Raw genomic sequence first — 23,807 nt, forward strand, 5'->3', positions numbered from 1 at the left:
TCTGTGGGAAAATGCTGGTTCATCAACTCTAATATGAGCAAAAAGCAATTACAAATGTGGCTTTGGGGTAACTGCTGTGAGCCCCCCCGTCTGGCAGCAGGCACCCCAGCACCACGCCTCCCTGCTCCATGTCCCCATCTCCGAGCCCCCAGAACTGATTTTTTAGGATTGGGTGGTCCTGTTCTGGAAACACAAAGTGCCAAAAAGGAGCTCCTTTTCCCCAAAGCAGCCGCTTAGTAAGCCATGGCACGGACACTCAAGCACTTCTTTACAACACCTTAAAAAAAACAAAACAAAACAATCATCATACCACACTCTTCCAACATTTAGGACTGACCCTATGGAGGAACAATTTTAGGGGAAAAAATGGAGGTTTATCACAAGCTGTCTTAATGCATTTATTCGGAATTTCAAGAATTACCATTCCACATGTCATTACAGGTCCAGGTCAGGCTCAGGACCAGTTCTGCCCACCGCACACATACCTACATGAGAAAAAGCTGTGAAGTGGTACAAGCACAGATAAGATAAAGGTACTTTAGGAAGACAGGTTCTGCACCCTACCCTCTAAATAAATAAAGTAATTCCTATTATGTGGTGATATAGCCATCTAAATCTAATGAGAGCTAGCAAATACCAGTGAAACTTTTCTGTAAGTCAGGAGAAATACACAGACCTTACAGCAATTTTAAAAATATGCTATTTTAATCACAATAGTGAAAGGCAAGGTGATTAAGCCATCCCAGTGAGTTGGACCCTTTTTAAAAAAAATACATTCATACATTTTCACACTTCATGGGCAACACACAATGTATGTATTAAACCCAATTATCATAAATCATTTAAGTTATTCCTTTAAAAAAGGTTTATAGCTTTAATCTCTAAAAATATAAATATTTTGCAGAATGCTACAGAATTTGAAAGCTTCAGTTAAGCTCTACCCCAAAATAATCATCTCCTGAGATAAAATGCACAGCAGGCTGTGCAGTTAAATGTGCTGACTTAAGATTCACCACAGTATATGACTGCTTTACATTTTAATGTTCTTTATTCTGTCAATACATGTTAGGGCCACACCTCGAGTGGGAGGAAGTTGCTTTTGCAATCTTTTTGTAGTATTTACTGTTGATAGGCAACACTTCTGGAGGGGAGTGAAGATACAATTGTTTCATTGTGAAGATATAACTTGTACACTGTATTTTAGCATTTGGAACATCTGAATCTTTGTCTGGTGTTATTGAGGCTAAAAATAAAGACCAAAGCTTTTCTTTGAAGGATTAATTATTTGCATTTCCAGGTTGCCCTTATATGGGAGTCACTTTTCCAGTAAAGTAGATGTCACCAGAGGAAAAAAAGAACAACACAACAAAACCCAAACAGATAGGTTAAGCCCTGGCTCTCAAAAGCAGCTCAGCTCTGTACAGTAAAAACATCAGCTAGCACACCTGACCTTCTACGATAACACAATCCCTCATGCATGTCAGAGAGCTACAGAAAGCAAATGAAAAAAAAAAAAAAAAAGCATGGCAAATCGCCTGGTAGCAAACTACCCACAATTATCTGTATTACCCAACATCCTGTGAACATCTGCTTTAAAAGTACTCTGAAGTACTTTGTCCCTCGGGCCACATAATTCTTTTTTGTAGCAATTATGCAGAACACACCAAGATACTGTTAGCTTAGAACTTGTTTAACATCTCTTTATATTTCTCCAGTCTCCACACAGATTCTCTTCTAGGTGCACTTTTGATAAAGCTTCAAGTACCAATGAGAGCTCACAAGAGTAACCAGTACTTTCTGAGCTCCCCCCTTGCCAGGCATGAGGGAAATGGGAAGCTTTCCTGACTCACTGCTCTTTGGGCTCCAAGGGAAGCAGTATGCAACATGAGTCAATTAAGACAGGTTTCTGTAGCTTCCCTCCCTTCACATTTGCTTTTACAAAGACCATTTCCACTAGATTGCTCAATATGCTGTACAAAGATAAGCTCCTTTTGCCCTACCAGTATTCAAAGGGTAAAAGCAAACAAAAAAAAAAATACCAACCCAAACCGCCGAAGTAGTTCCTGATCTGTGATGACTTCCCAGGTTTAAGGTACATGAAAAATGACTGTTTATATACACATTTTAATTTCTGCTCTATAGGAAAAAAAAAACAGAGACAGATCAGATAGACTGTGTATCTGAATTGCATATCTAAATTACCAAATCCAAGTCAATCTCGTTAGGCTTATTTTTCTCTGAAATACTTTATGTAAAAGGCTCTGAATATTGTTTTCAGTCTCTGATAAAGCTTTTAATTCCATATCTACAGAATCCTTAAGCAGGGCTTATCCTTCTATCTCCATTATTTTAATAAAAGTTAGGGGACCAATTTAAAGAGGCGGAGAGAAAGCACACACAGAACCACCCCATGCCTGGGTGTTTTTTTTTTTTTTTTTTTCCCCCCCAGAGGTGGGCAACCCAACCATGGAGACTCTTCCTGCTCCACCTACTGCTCCCTGTGGTCCTGGGAGAACCTCGTCCGGAGCCTGGCACCAGCCTCTCCACAGGCTGCTCCTGCTGAGGTGGACAAGCCTTTACTGTGAACCTGTCAACGGTGCGTTTGCTTGGCTCTTGCAGATGCCAGCACCATACCAGGCCTTGCCAGGAACCGTAAATCCTTCGCTCAGGGAATTGACAAGCTGTGGGCTGGCAAACACTTCAAGTGCTGGTTTTGCACTGCACAGCTCTACCGGCTGATCTTGCAAGCAACACATTGCCTGTTTCATCTTTGTCATTAAAGGCTGCAGGGTTCATTCAATGCAGACAAGCTGCTACACATACGAGAAGGGGAAAACAGCACTGCACCTGTCAATATTCACAATTCAAATCTTCGCTTCACTTCATCTGCAATCATTTTTGCAATGGCAAGGGAGGAGGTAGCAGCAGGGGAAGGGGCATTTCGGACGTGAAGAATTCTGCTTCCGATATCTCCCGTGCCACCATCAAATACAAAGTCATCTACCAAATTTCCATCGCTGTCCAACGCTTGAGCTCTCACTCCAGAGGGACCCCTGCAAATCAGAAGAGCTCACTGTTAGAAAGAGAATGTTGTAACAATCCAGTCAGCTTAATTGAAATATGGTAATATTAGTAATTTCTTTAAGAAAATGTGAAGGACCCAGGAATTAGTAACATTTCCAATACGTTTCAAAACCAAACCACAGAAACCATATAATTTCGAACTGAATCCCTTTCTGCTATATTAGAGAACCATCCAACAGAAACGAAGGAAAAGACAAGACATTGGTCTGCTCTATTCTAGATCAAAAAGGATTCTTATCTGAAGTTAGATGGATTTTAAAGTTACAGACTTTACCCAAGCTTTGACACACTCTTTCAGAATGTCAACACAATGTTTAGCAAATACCAGCAATGATTATATAAACAGCACCTGCATTTTTTCCAATGTTTACTTCTGTCCAGAAAGGCAAAAGTATTGACAAGCTGTCTTGGGGCTTTTGGTGCTTGCATACGTTGCCTCATTTCTAGCACCAGGCTTTTTCCCATGAAAAGTAACGTGTGACATCATGAAAACATTTTATGGCTGTGAAGTTTGCACAACACATAACCATGCGTTTCCACATGACAGCCAAGATGACTATTTCAAGGCCAACATCTTTATCACACGTGAAAACCAAGGAGCACCTAATAATTTATCAGATTAAAAAGTAACAATGACTTCCCAGTGGTATTTCTATGGTATCCTGTGCCTCACAATCTTTAAGGAATTTACTACCATAGCACTCTTTCCAATGTAAATTTGAAAAGTGCTGTAATTCCCATTTTACAGGGACACAAAGGGGAAAAAAAAACAAAAAACAAACAGAACACCTCAGGTGCATAGACAAATTTCCTGCTGTAAAAGGAGGAAGGGTTCTCAGACACACTGAACACTGATAAGTACATCTATACTACGTCATTCCATACTACCACGTTATAAATTACATCTTTATGATTATTCATATTATTATTATGCTAAATTTCTTCAGGTAAACATATTCTCAACGTTTGTCCAAAGTCACAAGGCAGAGCAGGGAGCTGAATCTGATCATCCAAATCTTAAGGCAGCATCAACTCCCAAACACTGTGCCCATGTGAAGACACTGCAGGGTAGCAGTGGCTCACAAGTTAACTGTGCTCCTTCAAAATCCTTGCAGGGCACAACTACCTGCAGCCCTGAACCTGATGCAGCACCTGCCTGTCTGTCAGTAAGCAGGCTTTCTTCACAAGCATACGTGCTAAGGTTTTCCCAACTCTGATTTTAGAAAAGATGATTAGGATTACTGTAAAGGGCACTAGCACTCATGTAGAGAATTAAGAACCACAAAGGACATGCAAACGTTTGTGACTCCTTTGTCTTACTCCAGAGGTGAAAGCACTGCAGTAAACATGGCACCATATTCTCCTTAAAGATAATTTGTTGGCAGATAGGGAGAAATCTGAAATAATAGCTCATTGTAGACTAATTCTGTGGAGTTTTCCATCTCAGAGTCTCTGTGACCCTCTGGTGGCAAAACCGAAGATACTACACTTTATTGATCATGAGTCAGTCTAAGAAATTTGCTTCCGTTCAACAGCCACTGGGGCTTGCTTGTCCAGTCCTGCCATTCTCTAACACCTTACTGGGTGTTTCCACCTCAGCGGGTTACTAGAGAAAAAAACAAAATGCATTGTTCCTTTGGAATTAGAGAACCAAGAACCAAGAGTATCATTTTACTAGAAAATAACCCCCAAAGTGGAGATTTCTGCTGTTCTGTAACAAACACAAGAAGGACATTCATACTGGGTCAGATCACAGGCTCACCTACCCCAGCAGCTTGCCTCCTGCCAGCCACATGCCAATACCTGCACAGAACAAGCCCAGAAGACTTCTTCCAACTGCTCTCAAGTCACCACCAGCTTGCAGCACAGGGACTTCACCTCTCCAGTCCTGAACAGCAAGTTTCTCCTTTTTCACCTCTCCCACAAGCCCCAGATTTGCAAGTCCACCCTCCACAAACAAAGTTCTGGAGATCATTCCAGTCTCCTGTTCTGTCTAGTTTTAAGTCTCTGAAGTAACAGGATAAGTGTTACAACATTTAAGAAGTTATGCTTTCTAAGCTACTTGTTCTTCCTATAAGAAAACGCTTCCTGATAGGTTATAAATTCCTCCTTCTCCATTTCCCATCATTCCTGAAGGTTATGAGCTCTTAAATTTTCAGAAGGCAGAAAAATCAACTTTTTTTCCAGCCTTATAAAGATTCCCAAGGAAAAAAACAAACAATGAAATCAGGCTGGGGAGTCAAAGGCTACTCAGTCTTTTGGGGGAGCGCTGGGCAGTGTAACGAACTTGAGAAGCAGAGTGGGAGATGTCTCAGAGTCATTACAGTAAAACGAGGGCAGGTAGCCAGGCAGAGGATTTTCTGTATCTTTCCTCCTTGTGAAGTCACTCTCCTCCCCAAACACGCAAACAAGCCCTCTCTTTTCAAAAGGAAACCTTTTGTTTTGAAACAGCAAGCCTTGTCAAACATGAATTTCATGCCAATGGTATTCTGCCTGAACTAAGTAACTCCTTTTTTTCCCCCCTCTTATTTTGCATTTTCTCCCTGCAAATATTTAGACAATTAAACCCACCTCCACGTACTTTAAATGCCTCAGCTTTCTTCACAAATCTCTTCAGTTCCCTGTCATTTCAACACTCCTTTGAATTAGTCTCTCTCCACACCTTAAGAAGCTGAATACAATTTATTGACATGATCAAACCAAGGCATTATTCACTCCTATCTGATGACACAGTGCTCTCAAGCACACAGAAAAACATCACTGTCCTCCTCCATGTAAAAAACAGAGGTGCAAGCACTTCTTGCAATTTCTGCCAGCTCTAGCTCTTTTCTAGCACTACAGCTTTCCACTTTTCATTAAACATCTATGCCTTAAGCCATATGTTCCCTTCCTGAGGGGAATCAGCAGTCTTCTCTTCTCCTAAATACAGGAAATTTAGCCGGGGTACCTATTATGCTACATCCCTCCCTCTAGTAGTATGAGTAACAACTCTCAGGCTTCCCCATTCACTAGCCATTCACTAATGAATTTCATTAATTTTGCTTCACAAAGGAAGCAAACGCTATGTTCAAGCTACTTGATGTGTCATTTGGAAGATATTTCTCTTTTTTAGCATGTCACATCTGTGAATTTCAGCCTATGGAGAGTAAAAGTAACAAAGCTATTCATCAAACCTGCCTATACTTAAGTTTACACGATATAAAACACCTTCCTGGAGAAAGCATCCAAATACTTTCATGCTTTGGTAGTGCATTTTGGTGGAAGAAAGGAGTAAGCTATGCTACATTTGCTACAACCAAAAATAAGAGATTAAACAAGCCGTTGGGTGTTACTAACAAGAAAAGTTTTCTTTACCTGAGTACATCATTGACGGTGACCTCTGGTATGAACTTCTGAAGTTCCTTCACCTGTGCACTAAGGAAACACGCTCGGTACATTTCATTCAGTCCATACGACAGGTTTCTCAGTACAAGCTTCCATAACCCACTGTAGAAAAAAAATAACTGCAGTAAGAACAAATCTTCCATGATATATGCAGACATGTCAAAATAATGTTGTCTTTAGAAGGTAGCAAAGGCGATTGCAGAGCAAAATTTCCAATTCCCTACGTCAATAATCCAATCATGGCTTTCTTCTTAGGAAATACATGCTGGTTCTTCCCTGTTTTCATCAAACCTTGAAAACAGAGCTGTATCGTTCACTTCCATTCTTTCTGTGGAACATCACTCTGAACTCCAGTCCTTCCTATGTCCAGGCTTTTTGACTGATTCAATCAAATCGATGCAAGAAGCTGAAAACCCACACGCACGAGGCTTTTTTCTAGTTGTTCTGAAGAGATCATCTACTCCTAAAAACCTCAGCTTTCTGGTAGTGAATCTTGTTATGTCTTTGTAAGCCTTGCTTGCTTGGTTTTCCAGTATAAAAAGTCTATAGATAAAGATCAAGATGTTTTCAACACTTTCCTTTAATAAACTGCATTAAGCTGAGCTCCTTGCCAGGAAGCTATTTTGCAGTTCCCTGACCTGTTCTGCAGCCTCTCTTTGGACCCTACCCAATATTTTCACATCCTTTTTTCCAGCCTAATTTCTAAAATTGAGCACTCAGTACCTGTCAGCCCCTCATAGAGAAGCAAGATTTCTCTTAATTTCTACAGATACTCTGTTGATTTACGCTTGCAATTTTAGCAATGATTCCTAGCTGCTCTAACATGCTTTGTAAGACAGCTTCCTAGTCTTTGTGGCTCTCAACGTATCTCCTTGCACTCTGATTTTTTTAAATTCTAAACTCATATCGATGACCTGATACAGTTTAACATGACAATCCAGACCACTGTGCATTCTCTCGTCCAAGCAACCTCTGCAGAGATTTTACTCCCACAGTTTACATTGGTTAAAATATTGCACTCCATTGAACCAGGACCATTCCCAAAGCAGCCCCATTAGTGGCAACACAGCTCACCAGTACCTCCTGATGAGCAGTCACATCCTCAGACCAGCTAAGAAATGCCTTGGTAGTTTACAAAAACTGAAATACTAGATTACACAAAGTTGAATCTCTTTGGGAAGTCCACCCGTATCAGCACAACACCAAAAACTTGGCAGGGTTTGACAAAAACGAGTTTCCATTGGATCACAGGCTGACATTTAAATTACTGTATTGAGCAAGCAAAAAGACAAGATATTATTACCTGTACAGCACAGCATCAAAGAAGTCTGTAGTACTGAAGTCAAACAATTTGTAGCCCTCTCGCTTAAAGGCTAAGACTGCATTCGGACCAAGCCAAACGCTGCCATCCATTCTTGGTGTGAAATGAAATCCCAGGAACGGGAACCGAGGATTAGGAACCTAAAGCAGGATACAAGTTATTACAGCTAACCTCAGCGGCTACAAACCAGATCAATCAAATAGCTATCCAACCACCAAGGCCAAACTACTCCGAGAAACATGGGAATCTGTGAGAAGGAAAGCATGGTACTTACAGGTTATTGTGTGAGAGTGAATAAAACAAACCCAAACACAATAAAGGAGCCGTCCTCCCAATAAATGGAAATAATTCATTTTAAATAAATAAAAAAAATGAAAAAAGTAATTCAGTTTGCCATTTTATTTCCATTCACCACAAGAACATTCAAGACAAATAACCACGCAGTTGGCTCCTGAGCTCATTTCTGTGTTTGTTAATTGTACAGTTACAGCACATAACTAATTGAAAATGCTGAAGTACAGAGCAGGGCCAAGCAAGACTGCATCCCAGATAAAGCAAAACAATCAACGTATGAAGAAGTATACGTGATTTCTCAGGCTATAAATAAATCAACCCACAACAAAACCAAGAACACACAAATGCTATTCACCAATAGTAATTACATTACAATAAAGTAGGTTATAAAATATAAGGAAAACCTCACCTTTCCTGTATAACTCAAATGGTTAGCAAGCCTGATTAATAGGAATAATAAGTATCTGCAGTTTCTTTTATTGTTTGTGAATGGAACAGTGTAATTGTGCGTGAAGGCTGACAGAAACAAGCTGTCTATACAATAAAAAAAAGTATAAAATAAGCACACCTCTCCATGTGCTGGGGTTTCAAGATCTTTAGCTGTAGGGGCCTACAGAGTGACCATCTTACAGGCTGAAAATAAACAATCGATTGGTATATCAAAACATAGGTTATGTTATCAAAAATGTATCAAAAATAGGTTATGACTATGACATTACTTCAACGTAAGTTTCTTTCCTGTATTCAGAGCACTGCTTTTCCTGTTAGAAATACGCTTCAGAATTTTTCCAATCTTAGTGCAACCACTCCACAAACTAAATCCATTTCTGGTAACATACAACTAAGTGAATAAAGCAGTGTTCTAGTCTTACTGCCACGTTTGGCCATAACAAATTTTCAAAGGGTACAAACTATTCTCCCATAGCCATGGCACAAAGCTGGAAGCCATTTCCAGCCAGTTCCTTCCTCCATCCCAATGGAGGATCCTGCATCATTGCCAGGTGACAGGAGGCTGGACAACATCCAATACCTGGAGATCCATGGGGTGACCTGTGCCAGCTTTTAGCAGGCAAACCTAAACTCATATTAAAAAGGCAATATCTAAATATACTGCCTGAATTGATTAAATGCTACCCTAGGAATCCTCTCTTCCTGACTGATAATTTCACTTTCTCTTTGGAATTGTCCCTCTTCATCACACCAGTTTTCTTACTAGATTGTAGAAAGCTTGTCCTTTTCCTACCACTTCTATTTTTTTGTCATACAAAGTAAAGTTAATTCAAAGATGAACCTAATAGACAATATATCTCAGTCTGAGCCTTCAGAATTAGCAGACTAAATTAAACCCTGCATCTAATTAACTGATAATTTACTGTTGTCCCTCGCTGACTTCTGAATCCTGCCAATGGGTTTATTTTATAATACATGGAAAAAATCCAGGCTTTTGTGGGTATATGGCTATCATGTTAAATGTTTGATTCTTTCCCTAAAATAATAATACCAACCCATTCCTTAAGAAGTGAACGAATAGAAAACCTCACTGGCAATAATTTTCCCTGATGGTTCTTTTACCTGTTCCTTAAAAAATAAGCTGTCCTGTCAGAAAGCAACTGAACCTATGCTGAGATGTTGTGCATCACTATCTTCAGTCTAACAACAGTGTGATATTGCCCTTATTTTTGTCGTTTTAGCAATTCCTAGGACACACTGTGAAACATGCACAAGAGAGTACCTACCGGGTAAATGTTTCCTTTAACCATATAGCACTTCTCTGGTTTTAGCACCAAATAATCTCCACGGAAGGGTACAATACGAGGCTCAGGGCTGCAGCCACTGATTTCAGACAGGCGGTCTGAGTAGAGTCCTGCACAGGTCACAATGTGCCGACAGTAGATTTCCTCACCCTGGATGGGGGAAAAAAGGCAAAACCAAAACCAAACAATTAAAAATTGAACATGTCTACTAAAAGATCACCTCAAATTCTTGGAAAAAAAATGAGTAAAAACCAGAAATAAAGACAACCACATTTTCAAAACATTTAATTGTTTCATTTCAGTTCCTATTTCAGATAACGTTCACCTTTATTCCCTGGAAGAGAACTATCTTAAAAGGGCAATTAATTGGATAGGTAAGGCTGGAAGAATCCTTAAAGAATAGAAGGGGGGAAGAAAAAAAAAAAATCAAGAAGTGTCATCAACTCTCAAACTACCTTCAAGTTCCTTACACAGGCTTATTGCACAGGGCTAAGGCCCACCATGAGTTAAACACTGCTCCTCCAGCTAACCAACTACCTCCCTTTGGCACTCCCTCATTGCTGTCTGCATCCTACAAAGCACTGATGCCACACTAGTGCAGCTCCCTGGCCACATTTTCCTTGCCGGAGGGCACATTACAGGTGAGGTACCTAAACAACCACAAGATACTTGGTTAAATGAGGCCATTAACAGATTTCACCCCCGCACTGGGAGTGGTCATGCTGAACAGTAGCTTATCCAGACACCTAAATTCATAGCACTGGAGAGCTGTTAAATAGCTCAACACCTTATTATCTGAATAAATTTTTAAAATCATAATCCACATTTTCAAATACTATGTGGTTGTTTTTTTTTTGTTTGTTTTTTGTTTTTTTTTTTAAATCTTTTATTTCCCCATTTAAAAACATTTCTATAAAGGTACTCACTTTTTGATGAGGGAATCTAACAGATTTTGGAAGCTACTTTTTAATGAAAGCAGGGAAATGGATCAAAAAAAGCAGCAGCTCTAACTTGAAACGCTATTTGGGATATGGTAGGGAAGGTGTTCTTTGTTCATGTCATTTTTTTTGTCTTTGTTTTCCCTTTCTCTCTCTCCCCCCAAGAAAAGAGCACAGATATTTTCTCCTGAAGGTGAAAAGGTTACAAGTACATTTGCTGTGCAGCATTAACAAACCTGCTTTAACAACCCCAGTACGTGTACCTGTTTCACTACATTACCTCGTGGCTTTCTGATAATAAAACGATTACAAATGCCTCCTTATCATTTTTATAGATGTCGAAGATCAAGAACAAACATGAAAATTCATGTTTCTCTCTGAATCAATAAGTAATAAAAGGAGTCCATGGAAACAACAAGCGTAAGAATGTGCAAATAAGGAAGATAAGGAGCACATACCATCAAAGATGTCAAGCAGCAGAAAGTTATACTTTCATTATTATTCTCAGCACACAGTAAAATCTGAACATACTCATATGCTTTGTTAACAATTGACTGAAGCTGTTCTATAACAGCAGCCCTGGATGACAGCGAACATGTTATAGAAAAGCACCTTTAAAGCTTTCCAGAGGCTGACTAATGCACTAGGACTTGACACCAATTCTTAAGAAAAGGAAGAATAGCTTCCTATTAAGCAATGAAATCTTGAGTTTAGTTCTTACCTTAGAGTTCCTAACGATGACTGGGTATTTCAGTCCTGTAAGAGAATTAGACAAGAGAAGAAATTAAGAATTAAGGAATTAAGAGGACACATAACAGAAAACTGACAGAATTAGCCACTTGACACAACAAAGGGTTCAGGGTAACCGACATCATTGGACATGACTGTATTTATAAATTAATAGTTAGCATAGTTTGTCTAAAAACATCCTTTTCAGGCAAGAAAACTGAAATCATATCTCTGAGCCTAATGCAAACATGTTTTGAACAAAATCTTTTGCAGGACTGTAGTAAATGAAGGGCAAAAATTGCCTTACCATCTGCACTTTCTGAAGAACTTTCTTTAGCCATCTCCATGCCCGTAACTTCAAAATCCGTCAAGATTGTTCCACCTGCTTCCTGGAAGTCTTCAGCATAGGACTCGGCCACTTGTTTGTAATTCACAATACCAGTATATGGAGAATCAAGGGCCATCAGACCCTGAAACAGTATTAAGATATGAAAGAACAGTGAAGGCTGTATGTGCACTTTGGTCTTTGATACAAAACATATTTCCCCTGGAATGATGTGCGCTGCCACCAAGAAGGGAGTACTGGTGTCTCCCCATCCTGGGCTGCTTGTTCCCAGTCTCTCCATTTTCCAGCTCCACTGGCAGTGTTTGTGTTTGCTGACAACTATTATGGTGAAAACTGCCTACAGGGATTTCACTGAACGTGAAAATACAACAAAAACAACTAGTTGATACAGAATGCTTAATGTTAAAACACGTTACCTAATCCTGCCTTCAACTAATATACATTTATTTTTCACCATGTACTATGCAGTTCCACCTACAAACAGTCACTTGGGAGTTTACCTGATGCGTGGCTACTACCAATGCCTCCTGCAAGGCTAAAAGATATGATCTAGCCTGGTCTCAACACCCACTGCATTGCACATCAGAGAGAAAAGTCCCTTCTGAGTTAGACAACAGCCTATGCATGTCCTAGCAGAAAGCAGAAAAAAGGTTCAAGTTTAGTGCAGAGCGAGATTTTTAAATTTTTCTTAGAGACATTTCACTATTTTTTTCTACCAAAATGTCTCAGTTTCTCACTTAATTTTTATCCTGCAGGATGACAGAACGTTTTCCTAGTTCCAGCTATACCATTGGGATAGTAGGATTGCTTTATCTTGCAGAGATGCTTCAAGCAGAAATACACTGAAGACTGTCAGCCACTTAGATACTACAATAAGGGCCATTCACAAGCCTGAGACAAATAGAATTGTTCATAAAATTGTCTTCTGCACAAAAGATTTCTCTCCACTTCAATGGTCTTATAATACATTGCACTGTATGTGCAGTTACCTTTCCTTAGAAGAAAAGGATTCAGCACAGGAAACCAAAGCAAGCGTAGTAAGCCCCACCTGAACCTAGTCATTTGCAGAAAGAAGTGCTCAGATGGATCTTGAACACGCAAAGAATGTTTTAAGGAGTGGATACAAAGTGTTTACAAGACAGAAAAAAAAGATTCCCCTCCAGAAAATTTTTGTCTGAGCCTCCAACTGCTCAGAAGCAATGAGTCATGCACTACACCGAGAGCAGGCTGCCAGATGAAACAGTATGGGGAATTTACATCCAGATTTTCCTTTCAATCAAAGGCAAACCAAACAATAACAACTTTGTATTCCACAAACCACCCACATTTCTCCTGCTGTCAAAATAAACAAGCTGAGAAGCCCTATGTTACAGCCAAGTGGATAGGAAGCAACTCGATCAAAATTGGCTTGAACCAAGCCTGTATTTGCAGATGGGAAGGAATTTACATTGCTGCATTATTGAGTTTAACATAAGTTAAACAATTTTAGTGTGAAGGAGCAGAACCGTCTCAGCATAAACTCAGAAATAGCAGTTGTGACCTTGGGAAAGGAAAATCTGCCTATCGACCACAAAAACATACAAGCAAGCTCCTGCAAGTAGAAGGGAAAAAAATAAAAATCACCGATTCCTATTGGTGGGAAAGCAGTTTGTTTGTTTTTTCCCTGAACACATAAATACATCAGAGAGAACACCTCCTTGTAAAGCTGAGAAAAGGAAGAAGTTTGAACAGCTTGCAGGTTCCATCTGCTTGCCTATAGATTCAGTCCTGTTCAGGAGTTACAGCCTCCTTTTCCACTTGGACTCAAGTGAATCTGGTTCCTTTTGTAGGCTGCAAGTGAAATGAGTTACCTGGTCACCAATTCATGAATTCTGGTCCTTGTGACACAAACCAGCATGTCATTTGCAATTAGTACAGCAGCAGCAGCTCTTTATGTCTTCAGCACACAGAAAATTGGTGTACAGTGAACAGATAAACAAGGAATGAGAACACACAAGCAGCAGCAAAGCGGGGTGAAAGTAAGCATGGACAAGAAAGTTTCTGCAGGATCACCTTATGTTGTGTTAGGCCTGGTCTGATTTGTATGTAATGGCAAACACACATGAAGAATTGGCCTGAGAAATGAACAGATGTATTCTTTTTTCTTGAAAATTGCATTTCTTCTGGATTTTCAGGCTCTTCTCAACTTGTTACCCATACAAGTTACCCCAAGGCAAAAACGTGTTCACGTTAAATTCAAAAATATCATCATCCGAAAAATTGAGATCTTACAGGATGGTTAAATATAAGAAAATTCCTTACCCTGCAGAAGGGTTCTTTCGCTTGTATTTCTTTTGATCCAATCAATTTCAGACCTCGGACATTGTTCTGCAGCCCTCTTTCATACAGAGCTTTGAGTCTTGGAATTTCATCTTGCTCAACGGCTACAATGAGCTTCAAAGAGATAACAAGGCACGCCAGTGAGCAAAATACACAGAGCCAGTTCAGCCCTGGCACCCAGCCCAAACAAGCAAGCAACAGTGAATGTGTGAACAATGAATTACAATGCAAGGGGGAAAAAAAAACAACATGGTTTGTGCCACTACTGGCACAAAAGTCAAAAAACACAACTCGTTACTGAGAAAGCATCAATATACCAGGGAGAGTTAAAAACAAACATTAATATATAGCTTGAGTGACTATCCACAGAAAATATTTGCTAAAAGTACTACGGGACCACAAAGCTGGATGTGAAGGAAGAGAGCATGATTTCAAAGAGCCACTGGGATGCTTCCAAAAAATAAAATTGAACGTAACCCAACACATAAAAATCTCAAACTGTCTTGAATAAAAGGACGTGTTCTGACACAGCATCTCAACTAAACTGCACCAGCCTCACTCACTTCAGCACGTTGTTAGATCACAGCTATCACAAGAGATTTATCCAGGCTATGATATCTGTGCCAAGGACACCAGAAGCAAGCCTGTGCAGACCACGCTACTTGCAGGCCCTGCTCAGGTCTGGCACCTTTGCACTACCAAGGCACCAAGTTCTCCAAGCCTGGAGCTGCTCTATTTAAAATCAAATTTAAAATTTAATTGCCAATATCACCTTTCCTGGAATAAACACTGCTGAGGAAGGTGATGCACAGATACAGAAATTCGGTGCCAGCAAAGGACCAACAACGCTGTGGGGATTGTGTTAGCCCTTCCCAGCACCACACCTCTTGGTGCTCTGAGTCGAGAGCAGGCTTCTAACTCCAGGTGTGTGGCTGCACAAACCCACAGTGCCATCTTGTGACCAGTGCCACAGCTTAAGGAGCACAGCACGAACAGTCCAGCAAAAAAAAAAAGCTGAACCAGAGCGGGTATGGGGCCCACCAACACTGCCATATCCAGGTATCTCAGCTGTGCACCCCAGATCTGGGAGAGATCTGCACCCAGCTCCCAAATGGGGCTGAGGAAAAGCCACTGAGCTAGGAGGCCTTGAGGTGGCCCTCATCATATCAGACAGGGTCTGCGCAACACTTCTAAGAGAAAGGCGTGTGTTGTCTGAGACATTTATGAGTGACCTGCAAAGGGGAAACCAGGGAGGAGAGAAAGTCAGGTGCTGGTTTAGAGTGACTCAAGGTGGTTCAGAGAAGAGGTGATTGTAAAAACTGCAGAGGGACATTCTGAGATGAATGAGAGGCCAACAAAAAGGCAGATGAAATTCAGTGCAGAGTAATGTGAAATGATGAGCACATAACTAAAAAAAAAAAAAAAAAAAGAGCCTCATATATAAGTGTTGGGCTCCAAGTTCAAAGTTATCAGGATCAAGGTCTGGGGGTTGTGACAAATGATCCTATGAAAACATCAGCTTCATGCCTGCTGACGGTCTAAATACCCTAAATGGAGTATTAAAAACAATCAGGAATTGAATACAAGATAATAGAGAACTTCACTATTTCACTGCAAAAATCCACTGCCCGACCACACCCTGAACACTGGTGCTTATCTTGTATCAAAGATGAATTGAAGTAGAAATGGTTCAGATGACAGGGATGACAAAAGTCATGAGGTGCCTTCTCTAGGAGGAACGACTGAGAAGGCTAAGACTCATCACCTATGATAGATGACTCTTGGGGAGGAGGAAATATAAATTTAAACATGGCTTGTAGAGTATGGGCACAGATCAACTGTTCACCACATCTCCCAATAAAAGGGCTAGGAGCCCTTAGATGAAGCCAGCAGGAGCCAGTGTCAAAACAAGAGGAGGTAGTTCTTCATGCAACAGGCTGTTGATCTCTGGAAATGCTTTTAATTGAAAAACACTTGGACAAGAAACCCATTGAGTTAACACAGACAAAACAGATCAGGCTCAGAGAATAACCTGAGCTGAAAATAGTTGGAAGCTGAGAGAATTAACAATTAACATGTTTATTTGTCCTGCCTGCATTCCTCCCTTGGTCTCTGAAGATAACTCCAGAACCAGGTTGGATGAACCCCGATCTGAATCAGTACAGCCACTCTTATGTCTCCAGCATCTCAGGTTGTATGAGTTGAATATAATATGGTACAAATGCACGTACCTAGGTCCCACCTGGAGCTGTATTCAAGTCTGAGTCTTTTCAGAGCCTGCTATGCCAAGAAGCATAGCATATGCATACTGGAAGAGTTTGTGGCTCTGCGTGGGTGCCCTCCTTCCACTGTTACCTAGGCTATTTCAGCTCAGCCCCCAGATAAGGAGGATTATTCCTTAGGCTCAGATAAGGAACTAACTTGAGTAGCTGGAAATAAAACAAAAAGGACCTTCATCCTGAAGGAAGTAAGTTGCAGAAATGCAACATAGAAGAAAATACCATACTGGGGCACATGCTGTACATTGTACCATACATCACAGTTACAGTTTCAAAGGTAAAAACACACCGCAGTCCCTGTACCTTGCCACACTGCTTATATGGAATTCCCTTCTGGTCACAGTACTCATAGCAGAGAGCTGCACCCTGCACACACAGCTTAGCTTTCAGAGATCCAGGCGTGTAGTAAATCCCACTGTGAATTACACCGCTGTTATGTCCACTCTGGTGATGAGCTAAACAGAAAGAAAAATACACTATTAAAATACACGTTCCCAAGAGTGGTTAATTATTTCAGCTGTCAGAAAAGTGAGCAATTTGAGTTTCTGCCCTAAATCAATGTTACGAGAGATGCGCAACTAAGATAATCACACAGCACACAGGATTCCTCCCCTGGTGCCAAAAAGCTAGAAAAAAAAAAAACACTGACACAGCAACAGTTAGTTAATAACAAGCCAACAAACCATCACAGATTGAAACGTGCTGAATCAATGTGTGGGGGGAGTTTTTCCTCCAGGAGCTACAACTGCATGCAAATCCATCCAACCTTTCTACATGTTAGTGTAGAAAGCGTAAAATTAGTTTTAAGAAATTCAGCTTTTAAAGCAAAATACATCCTTAAAGGCCTCATGTAAAGTAATGTCAGTGTAATCCTCCATTTCTTTGGACATGCTGGCAGGACTGGTACACTTTTCAAACACTTGTGAACTGGATCAGGTTGCTGTTTAATTACTTCATAACTAATTAAACTGAAGTAACTAAGTAAAATGGAGGTGAAAAATATCAAGAGCATTTTTATTAAAATAATTTCATTTTACTGTAACAAGTTTTATTGAAGTGATTTAGGTTCTCCCTTCTAAAATATCAACTCCCAAGGGTTGCTTTCAAACAGCAAAGCAACAGGGCTCAGTCTTTATTATTTCAAAGCCAGGAGAGATGTCTAGGTGCAGAGTGCCTCAAGATTTCCCATAAAACATATGAAATAACTATTCTGATGTAAGCAGGCAACAGTGGGAGCTGTGCCACTTTACTCCGGCTAATGCTGGGCCAGTAACTAGCAGTATCTGCCCAGTTATCATTACTTTACCTTCGACCTCCCACCCAACTGGGAGCACCCTGTGCAACATTTACAGGAATATCAAGAAACAAGGGGCAAACGATTGTGGTTTACAGCGCTAGCAATTAATAGACAAGCGTAGAGAGTGCCACGACCAGCAACACCCAAACGTTTTTAAAATTGCTCCCACTCCGTACGGCACTAAAACAGCCTCATCCTCATCTCTCTGCAACAGCAGGAAAAGGTGAAAGCAGCAGAGCAATACCTGCACTGCTCATTCTTTCAGTTATCTGCTCTCCTTGTCCTTTTGCCCCAAACCCCAGCTGTGGTGCAGAGCCCGGTATCCCCACTGTTTGTGACCTGCTCCGTGCTGCCTCACTGCTACCTTTCAGACGTGTCTGGGGACGCTGGCAGCACAGACCATGGTCTCCAGACCAGCCTGGCAATGCCAGCAGTGAAGGGGACTGATGGCAGCAATAAGGGACACCTGATGGACGTGTCCTCAGGAGAAGGAAGAAATCCCATCAGGGCACCAGTGTCTGGGAGCAAAGACGCTCGAACCAAGGGGAAACCATCACTTGCTTCAACAACAAGGGCAGCCGCTCTCCCACTGCTGCTCACCCACCCCAAAAAGCATCTCCTTTCAAAGACACGCTTCCAAACTAGGGATGTTTTGGTGGAGGTATTTCGGCAGCGATTTCTGACAGCCCAGCAGCGGGACACCCACCGTACCTAGCTCCTTCTCCTTCTCCAGCACGGCGAAGGCGAGCTCGGGGTGCCTCAGGACCAGCTCCCGGGCGGAGGCGAGCCCCACGATGCCCGCACCGACCACGGCCACGTCGAAAGTGCTACAAAACACACGGAGAGGCTGTGGTGAGGGCTCGCCCGGCGGCTACCACCAGCCCCCGGCGGGGACGCGTCCCTCAGGGCGGGCGAAGCGCCCGTCGCGGGCGCCCCCCTCACGTCCTCGGGGTGTGTGTGAGGGAACGGCCGGGGGTCCCCATGACCGAGGGGAGGCAGCGGGGCTCCCTCAGGGCTTCTTGGCTCCCTCACAGCCTCCTCTTTCCCTCCCCGCTCCCTCACCTGCGCTGGCGGCGCTGGGTCCGCCACAGCGCCCCGGGCCCGCCGCTGCCCGCCCGTGGCCGCAGCAGCGCCGCCGCCGCCATTTTAGGGGCGGTGAGGGACGCCACAGCGCGCCGCGCTCCTCCTTTTTCTCCTCCTTCTTCTCCTCCTCCTCCGCTCCGGGAGGCGAGGAGGTGGCGGTGAGGGGCGGCCGAGGCAGGGAAGGGCAGGGCCGGTCGGCTTTAGGGGCAGCCCGGTGTGAGGGGAGGCTGCGAGGTGGGGCTGAGGGGGCTTCCCCTATAGACGCCGCCTCACGGAGCCGGGTGGGCTTGGCGGTGCTGCGAGTGACGCAGCACCTTTTTTTTTTTTTTCTCCTTTCCCCTTTTTATTTTCAAGGACGCGATGCTGGTGGGCAGAGCCTTGCCACCAGCACGCAGCCTGGGCAAGGTGCTGGATGCGGGTGCGAGCAGACATTTCTGGGGGTGGCTGAACGCCGTGTTCAACAAGTAAGGCACGGGCGGGGTCGCTCGGTGAGCACGGGGGGTCTGACACATCCACCACACGCTGTGTGAAGAGGGGCAGACCAAGACCCAGCATAGGAGAGAATATTTTCTGTCAGTATTGGTTGTATGGTGACGTTTGGCAGGGTTGTGCCTTCATATTCCTGCTATGAAGCAGTGGGTGCCAGAGGAAGGGTGTGCTTCGCCCCCTCCTTGAGGTAGCTGAGGCAGGCTGGCAAGGGGGATTTTCTCCCTATTCCCCAGTCTTCCTTTGGCCTCCAACTGCACTGACACCTAAGCCAGAAGTACTGTTGTGCCCCGTTTACTCATTCAGAAAAGCATCTGCCCAACATTTAATAGTGTTCCGCTGCACAAGGGTTTCGTGTTTACTTTCAGAAAGATAAAGTCCTTCAGAAAGATAAAGTCTTTATCTTTCAGAAAGATAAAGCCTTTCTCAGTGTAACTCTCTCTCTCTTCATAACTTTTACCAGTAGCTAACAGCCTTATGTGTTCCAGCCCTACGGAAATGCCTTGCGTGGTGCAGCTGATGGCTGTAATGGGGTGGGAAGTTCAGCCAGACCAGGGTCCTCTTCTAGGTTTATGCTTCTGCCTTCAGCATTCCTCACCAGACTATGAAAGATAGCCTTTTCTTGACTGGATTTGGAGATTTTAACTATTTGCTGTAATTATTGAGGAAAAGCCTTCAGGAATGACATATATATGGCAGGCAATATGTGTAGGGATAAGACACAGGTTAATAGTTTTAAGCAAAGATAGGTTTAGATTAAACGTGAGGAAGAAAATCCAGGCCAGGCTGGATGGGGCTGGGGGCAGCCTGGGCTGGTGGGAGGGGTCCCTGCCCGTGGCAGGGGCTGGAATTAGATGGGCTGTGAGGTCCCTTCCAGCCCAAACCATTCTATGTTCTCATATAATCAAGGTATCTTTGCAAGACAAATTTGCAGTTGTTGTGAAATCTTATTCTGTAAAGAGAAAAGTGTTTTGTTTTGTGTGTGTGTGTGTGTCTGTGTTGTTTTTTGTTTTTTTTTTTTAAATCTCTTCTTACAGACATGGAAGTAAACAATTAGAATGGTTAACATGTGCCAAGTCAAACTGTGTCTGTATTCTTTTGTTACCAAAAGTAACTGCTATTTAAAAGTAACTGCTATTTAAGTTAAATCAAAAACAAACAAAACATACAAACAAAAACACAACAAAAACGATAACAACAAAGCAAATACCAGGCTGATTAAGAACCAACATGATCCAAATAAAACACTTCCAGGAAATCATATTCTTAGTCTTCTGATATCTTATTGTGCCCATAACTGTACATTTCTTATGCAGTATTACTACAAAGATAATAGATCTGCTACCTTATAATAAATGTGTAAATGCTCTTTCTGTCTTGGCAGAGTGGACTATGAACGCATCCAAGCAGTTGGACCAGACAGGGCAGCTTCAGAGTGGCTGCTGCGGTGCGGTGCCCTGGTGCGCTATCAAGGCTCTGAGAAATGGCAGCAGGACTACAACGGTCTCCCCACTGGGCCCTTGGGGAAATACAAGATAGAAGCAATTAATGCCACCGAGTCTTGCATCATGTACAGAGGATTTGACTATTTGGGTAATGTAGACCCAGCAGTGCGAACAATATACTGAATGGTCTTAGTTCTTTTCAGTTGCTTCAAAATATGAATAACTGGGTCCTTTCCTCATTCTGTAGTAATATTTAGAGAAATCTTTTGTTTTCATTCCCTTAAATTGGCCCTACAAAGATTTAGCAGTTCCTAAGATTTTGCTGCACGTTTGCTATGAAGCAAGAAGAAATTGGCAACTTCCTCACCCTTACCTGAAGTGACAGTAGCACTAAGGTGGTGCAAAAAAGATTTTGTTTCATTGGGTTTATAGTTAAGTAGTTGGTAGCAAAGGGCACTATTTAAAATACTCTTTCTTTTAAACCAAGTGATGTTTCTGGTGTCATAGTACTACTTGTCCTGTAGGCATTTATGATGATCTTAGAAAAAGCAAACACTTGGTTTCTTATATATATAATAATAAAAATATTTAAAAGTGTTTTAAGTTTCCTTTAAGTAACAAAAAGGAGAATGGTGAGCAGTTTTTTTTTTTCCCTTAGTTGGAATTACATGCATTATTACATTCCTAACTCAGTCATTCTTTATCACCCAGACTTGCAGAAGTTTTTTGTTACTTGCTCATGTCAGAACTGTTAGAATATTACCGAAAGGATGAAAACTTTAGGGTTTCTGTAATTTCAAGTCCCATAAGGGGATTTTGGAGATTCATTGTCATTATGTGTCCACTCCCTGCACACAGGAACATGTTGCTGTGTGTGGAAGTAGTTACTAAATTTGCAAGTGAGAGTTTAACAGCCAGTACAAGTTGTTGCTGGTACTCTGAAACAAACATTTTTTTGTCTTTTTTTTTTTTTGTGTGTCTTTCCAGATGGCCTTGAACATGTTTCAGAAATCAAGCTGCAGAAGTGTATTTACATACAAGACGAGTGTCTGAAGAGGCTCAGTGAGACTAAGAATCTACAGAAGAGTCTCCTGCAGCTGAAGATAATTTCCTGTGGGAATGTCACAGATAAAGGCATCATTGCACTTCACAAGCTGACGTACGTGAACTGCTGAGCTCTTCTCTATCACCCCACAGCTTTGGGATTATGTTGACTGGAAGGGCTAAAGTCTGACTGTTTCAGATGTTTGTGGGGCTGTGGGATGGCTGGGTTTGAGGAACTGACCTGACTGACAACCTACCAGCTGTATACTGTGCTCTGTAGCTCTGAAGCACATCGGATGTGCTTTGTCGAGCTGTGGACTTGAAGTAACTCGGAACTGTTCCAGTGTTACAGAGTTACAGACATCTACAGATGGGTGGTGGGATGAACTGGATTTCAGCCTACAGGAAGTTATTCTTAAGGACTTTGAAATATTACTCCAATTACTAGATTATAATAATTTATTAAATTAGCAATTGTATTATTAAATACTATTTAATTTAAAGGAAGCTTGATGATGGGGGAGCCTGGGACCTCTCTTTAAGCTGTGTAGACAGACTAAATTTATGATGAACTAAATCTTACAGCTCCCGCTTCAGAAAAAAATCTTCCATTAGGACCAGTAATCTTTAAAATAGTTGTAATAGCTACAGCGAATAATCCGTTGTCTAATTTCTAAGTCAGTGGTTAACTAGTAGTTGCTAACTTTTCTTTGTATGTGTTTGTAGGAACCTTGAATATTTGTATCTGAGTGACCTTCCTGGAATAAAACAGAAAGAAACTACTGCTCATGTCCTTCAGCAGGCACTGCCAAACTTAGAGCTGGAGCTGGATTTAGAATAAATGCAATTTCAAGTAAATGAAAGGTATTTGATTTCACAGTATTTATCATATGTTGCATAAATTAAGTTGTAGATGTTACCATATTTCCAGGTATGGAAATAAGCCCACATCTCTCAATCCAGCCTTAAAAGCTGCATGCAGTCTGTTGACAAAATATGTAATTAAATGTCACTAAGCTTAAACTGTGTGGTGAACCAACAACTGTGAAGGCAGGATTCGGTATAATTTTATTTTCTGATTTTATAGGAAGCTGTTAATTCATCAATTAGAAGTTATAAAGTATTTAATTGCACAAAAAATCGTGTGCAAAATGGCAGTGAAAAGAATGTCAGTGTTGTGAAACAGCAGTGCTGTACAGTTTCATTATATGGTTGTGTAAATCAGAGCTGTTTACCCTCTGAGCATCTCACCCGGTCACTGGGTGGTGGTTTTATAAAAGCCTATGGGCCTTTTTCCTGTTCTTCACACTTTAATTGGTGCAGCCTTTGTTTTCAATGGATTAAACTACAGACAGGCAGGCCGACTTGATAAAAACCTGTGTTGATGAAGTGTACATCTCTTATTTGTGGAGAAGCAGGTTCTCCTTAGATATGCCTTTGCTCAAATTTTTGCCATGTGCTGACATGGACTAAATTCTGTGTACCTGTTTAGCTGCAACCATGTCACTTCTGCTAAACAGAACGATTCACCCTCAGGAGGAACGTAGCATTTTTAGTCTAATTCCTAGCTTTGGTGGCAGTGGAGAGAAAGACGGTAGGTAGTGACTTAAAGAAAGCAGGTTTTGTGGTAATGTCTCAAGCATGGCTACCTTGCCAGAACTGTGATTCTCTTTTCTTACCCCTGATTGTCAGCTTGTCCTCTGAGGTAAATGGTGCCAAGCACTGGAAAGGGTAATATTGCATGATGGGGCTGATTCTTCATGGTGTCTCCTAGCACAGAGCAGGCACTAATAGTGTCAAGAAACGAAATTCCTTCCAGCCTGCACTGCCTAGGACTAGATCCAGGAACTGATGGTGGGTACCTTGCAAGTACACAGAATGAGGTGACTGAATAGCCATACAGGAAGGACAAAGCTTTTTGAGTGTAACCAAAACTACTGATGCACCCAACAACATTCAAGGTTAAAATAGCAGTACTGGGAAAAGAAAACATTTCTGCTGTAG

General features: G+C 41.8%; 2 protein-coding genes across 2 annotated transcripts; one reads left to right on the forward strand and one right to left on the reverse strand.

Moving 5' to 3' along the window:
• Positions 1–380: 380 nt before the first annotated feature.
• Positions 381–18,890, reverse strand: L2HGDH (L-2-hydroxyglutarate dehydrogenase). Its single transcript, XM_032187844.1, has 10 exons — positions 18,808–18,890; positions 18,457–18,572; positions 16,752–16,903; positions 14,152–14,283; positions 11,812–11,974; positions 11,497–11,531; positions 9,820–9,987; positions 7,772–7,929; positions 6,439–6,570; positions 381–3,053 (listed from the first exon to the last, which is right to left on the reverse strand). The coding sequence occupies exons 1-10, from the start codon at positions 18,888–18,890 to the stop codon at positions 2,858–2,860; spliced, it is 1,335 nt and encodes a 444-aa protein (XP_032043735.1). The 3' UTR covers positions 381–2,857.
• Positions 18,891–18,971: 81 nt separating this feature from the next.
• Positions 18,972–23,192, forward strand: DMAC2L (distal membrane arm assembly complex 2 like). Its single transcript, XM_032188963.1, has 5 exons — positions 18,972–18,986; positions 19,183–19,292; positions 20,699–20,907; positions 21,747–21,918; positions 22,530–23,192. Exons 2-5 carry the CDS (start codon positions 19,189–19,191, stop codon positions 22,642–22,644), a joined length of 600 nt encoding a protein of 199 aa, XP_032044854.1. The 5' UTR covers positions 18,972–18,986; positions 19,183–19,188; the 3' UTR covers positions 22,645–23,192.
• Positions 23,193–23,807: the final 615 nt, after the last annotated feature.

The sequence above is a fragment of the Aythya fuligula genome, chromosome 5 (assembly GCF_009819795.1).
Source record: "Aythya fuligula isolate bAytFul2 chromosome 5, bAytFul2.pri, whole genome shotgun sequence".
In the NCBI taxonomy this organism is placed as follows: Eukaryota; Metazoa; Chordata; class Aves; order Anseriformes; family Anatidae; genus Aythya; species Aythya fuligula.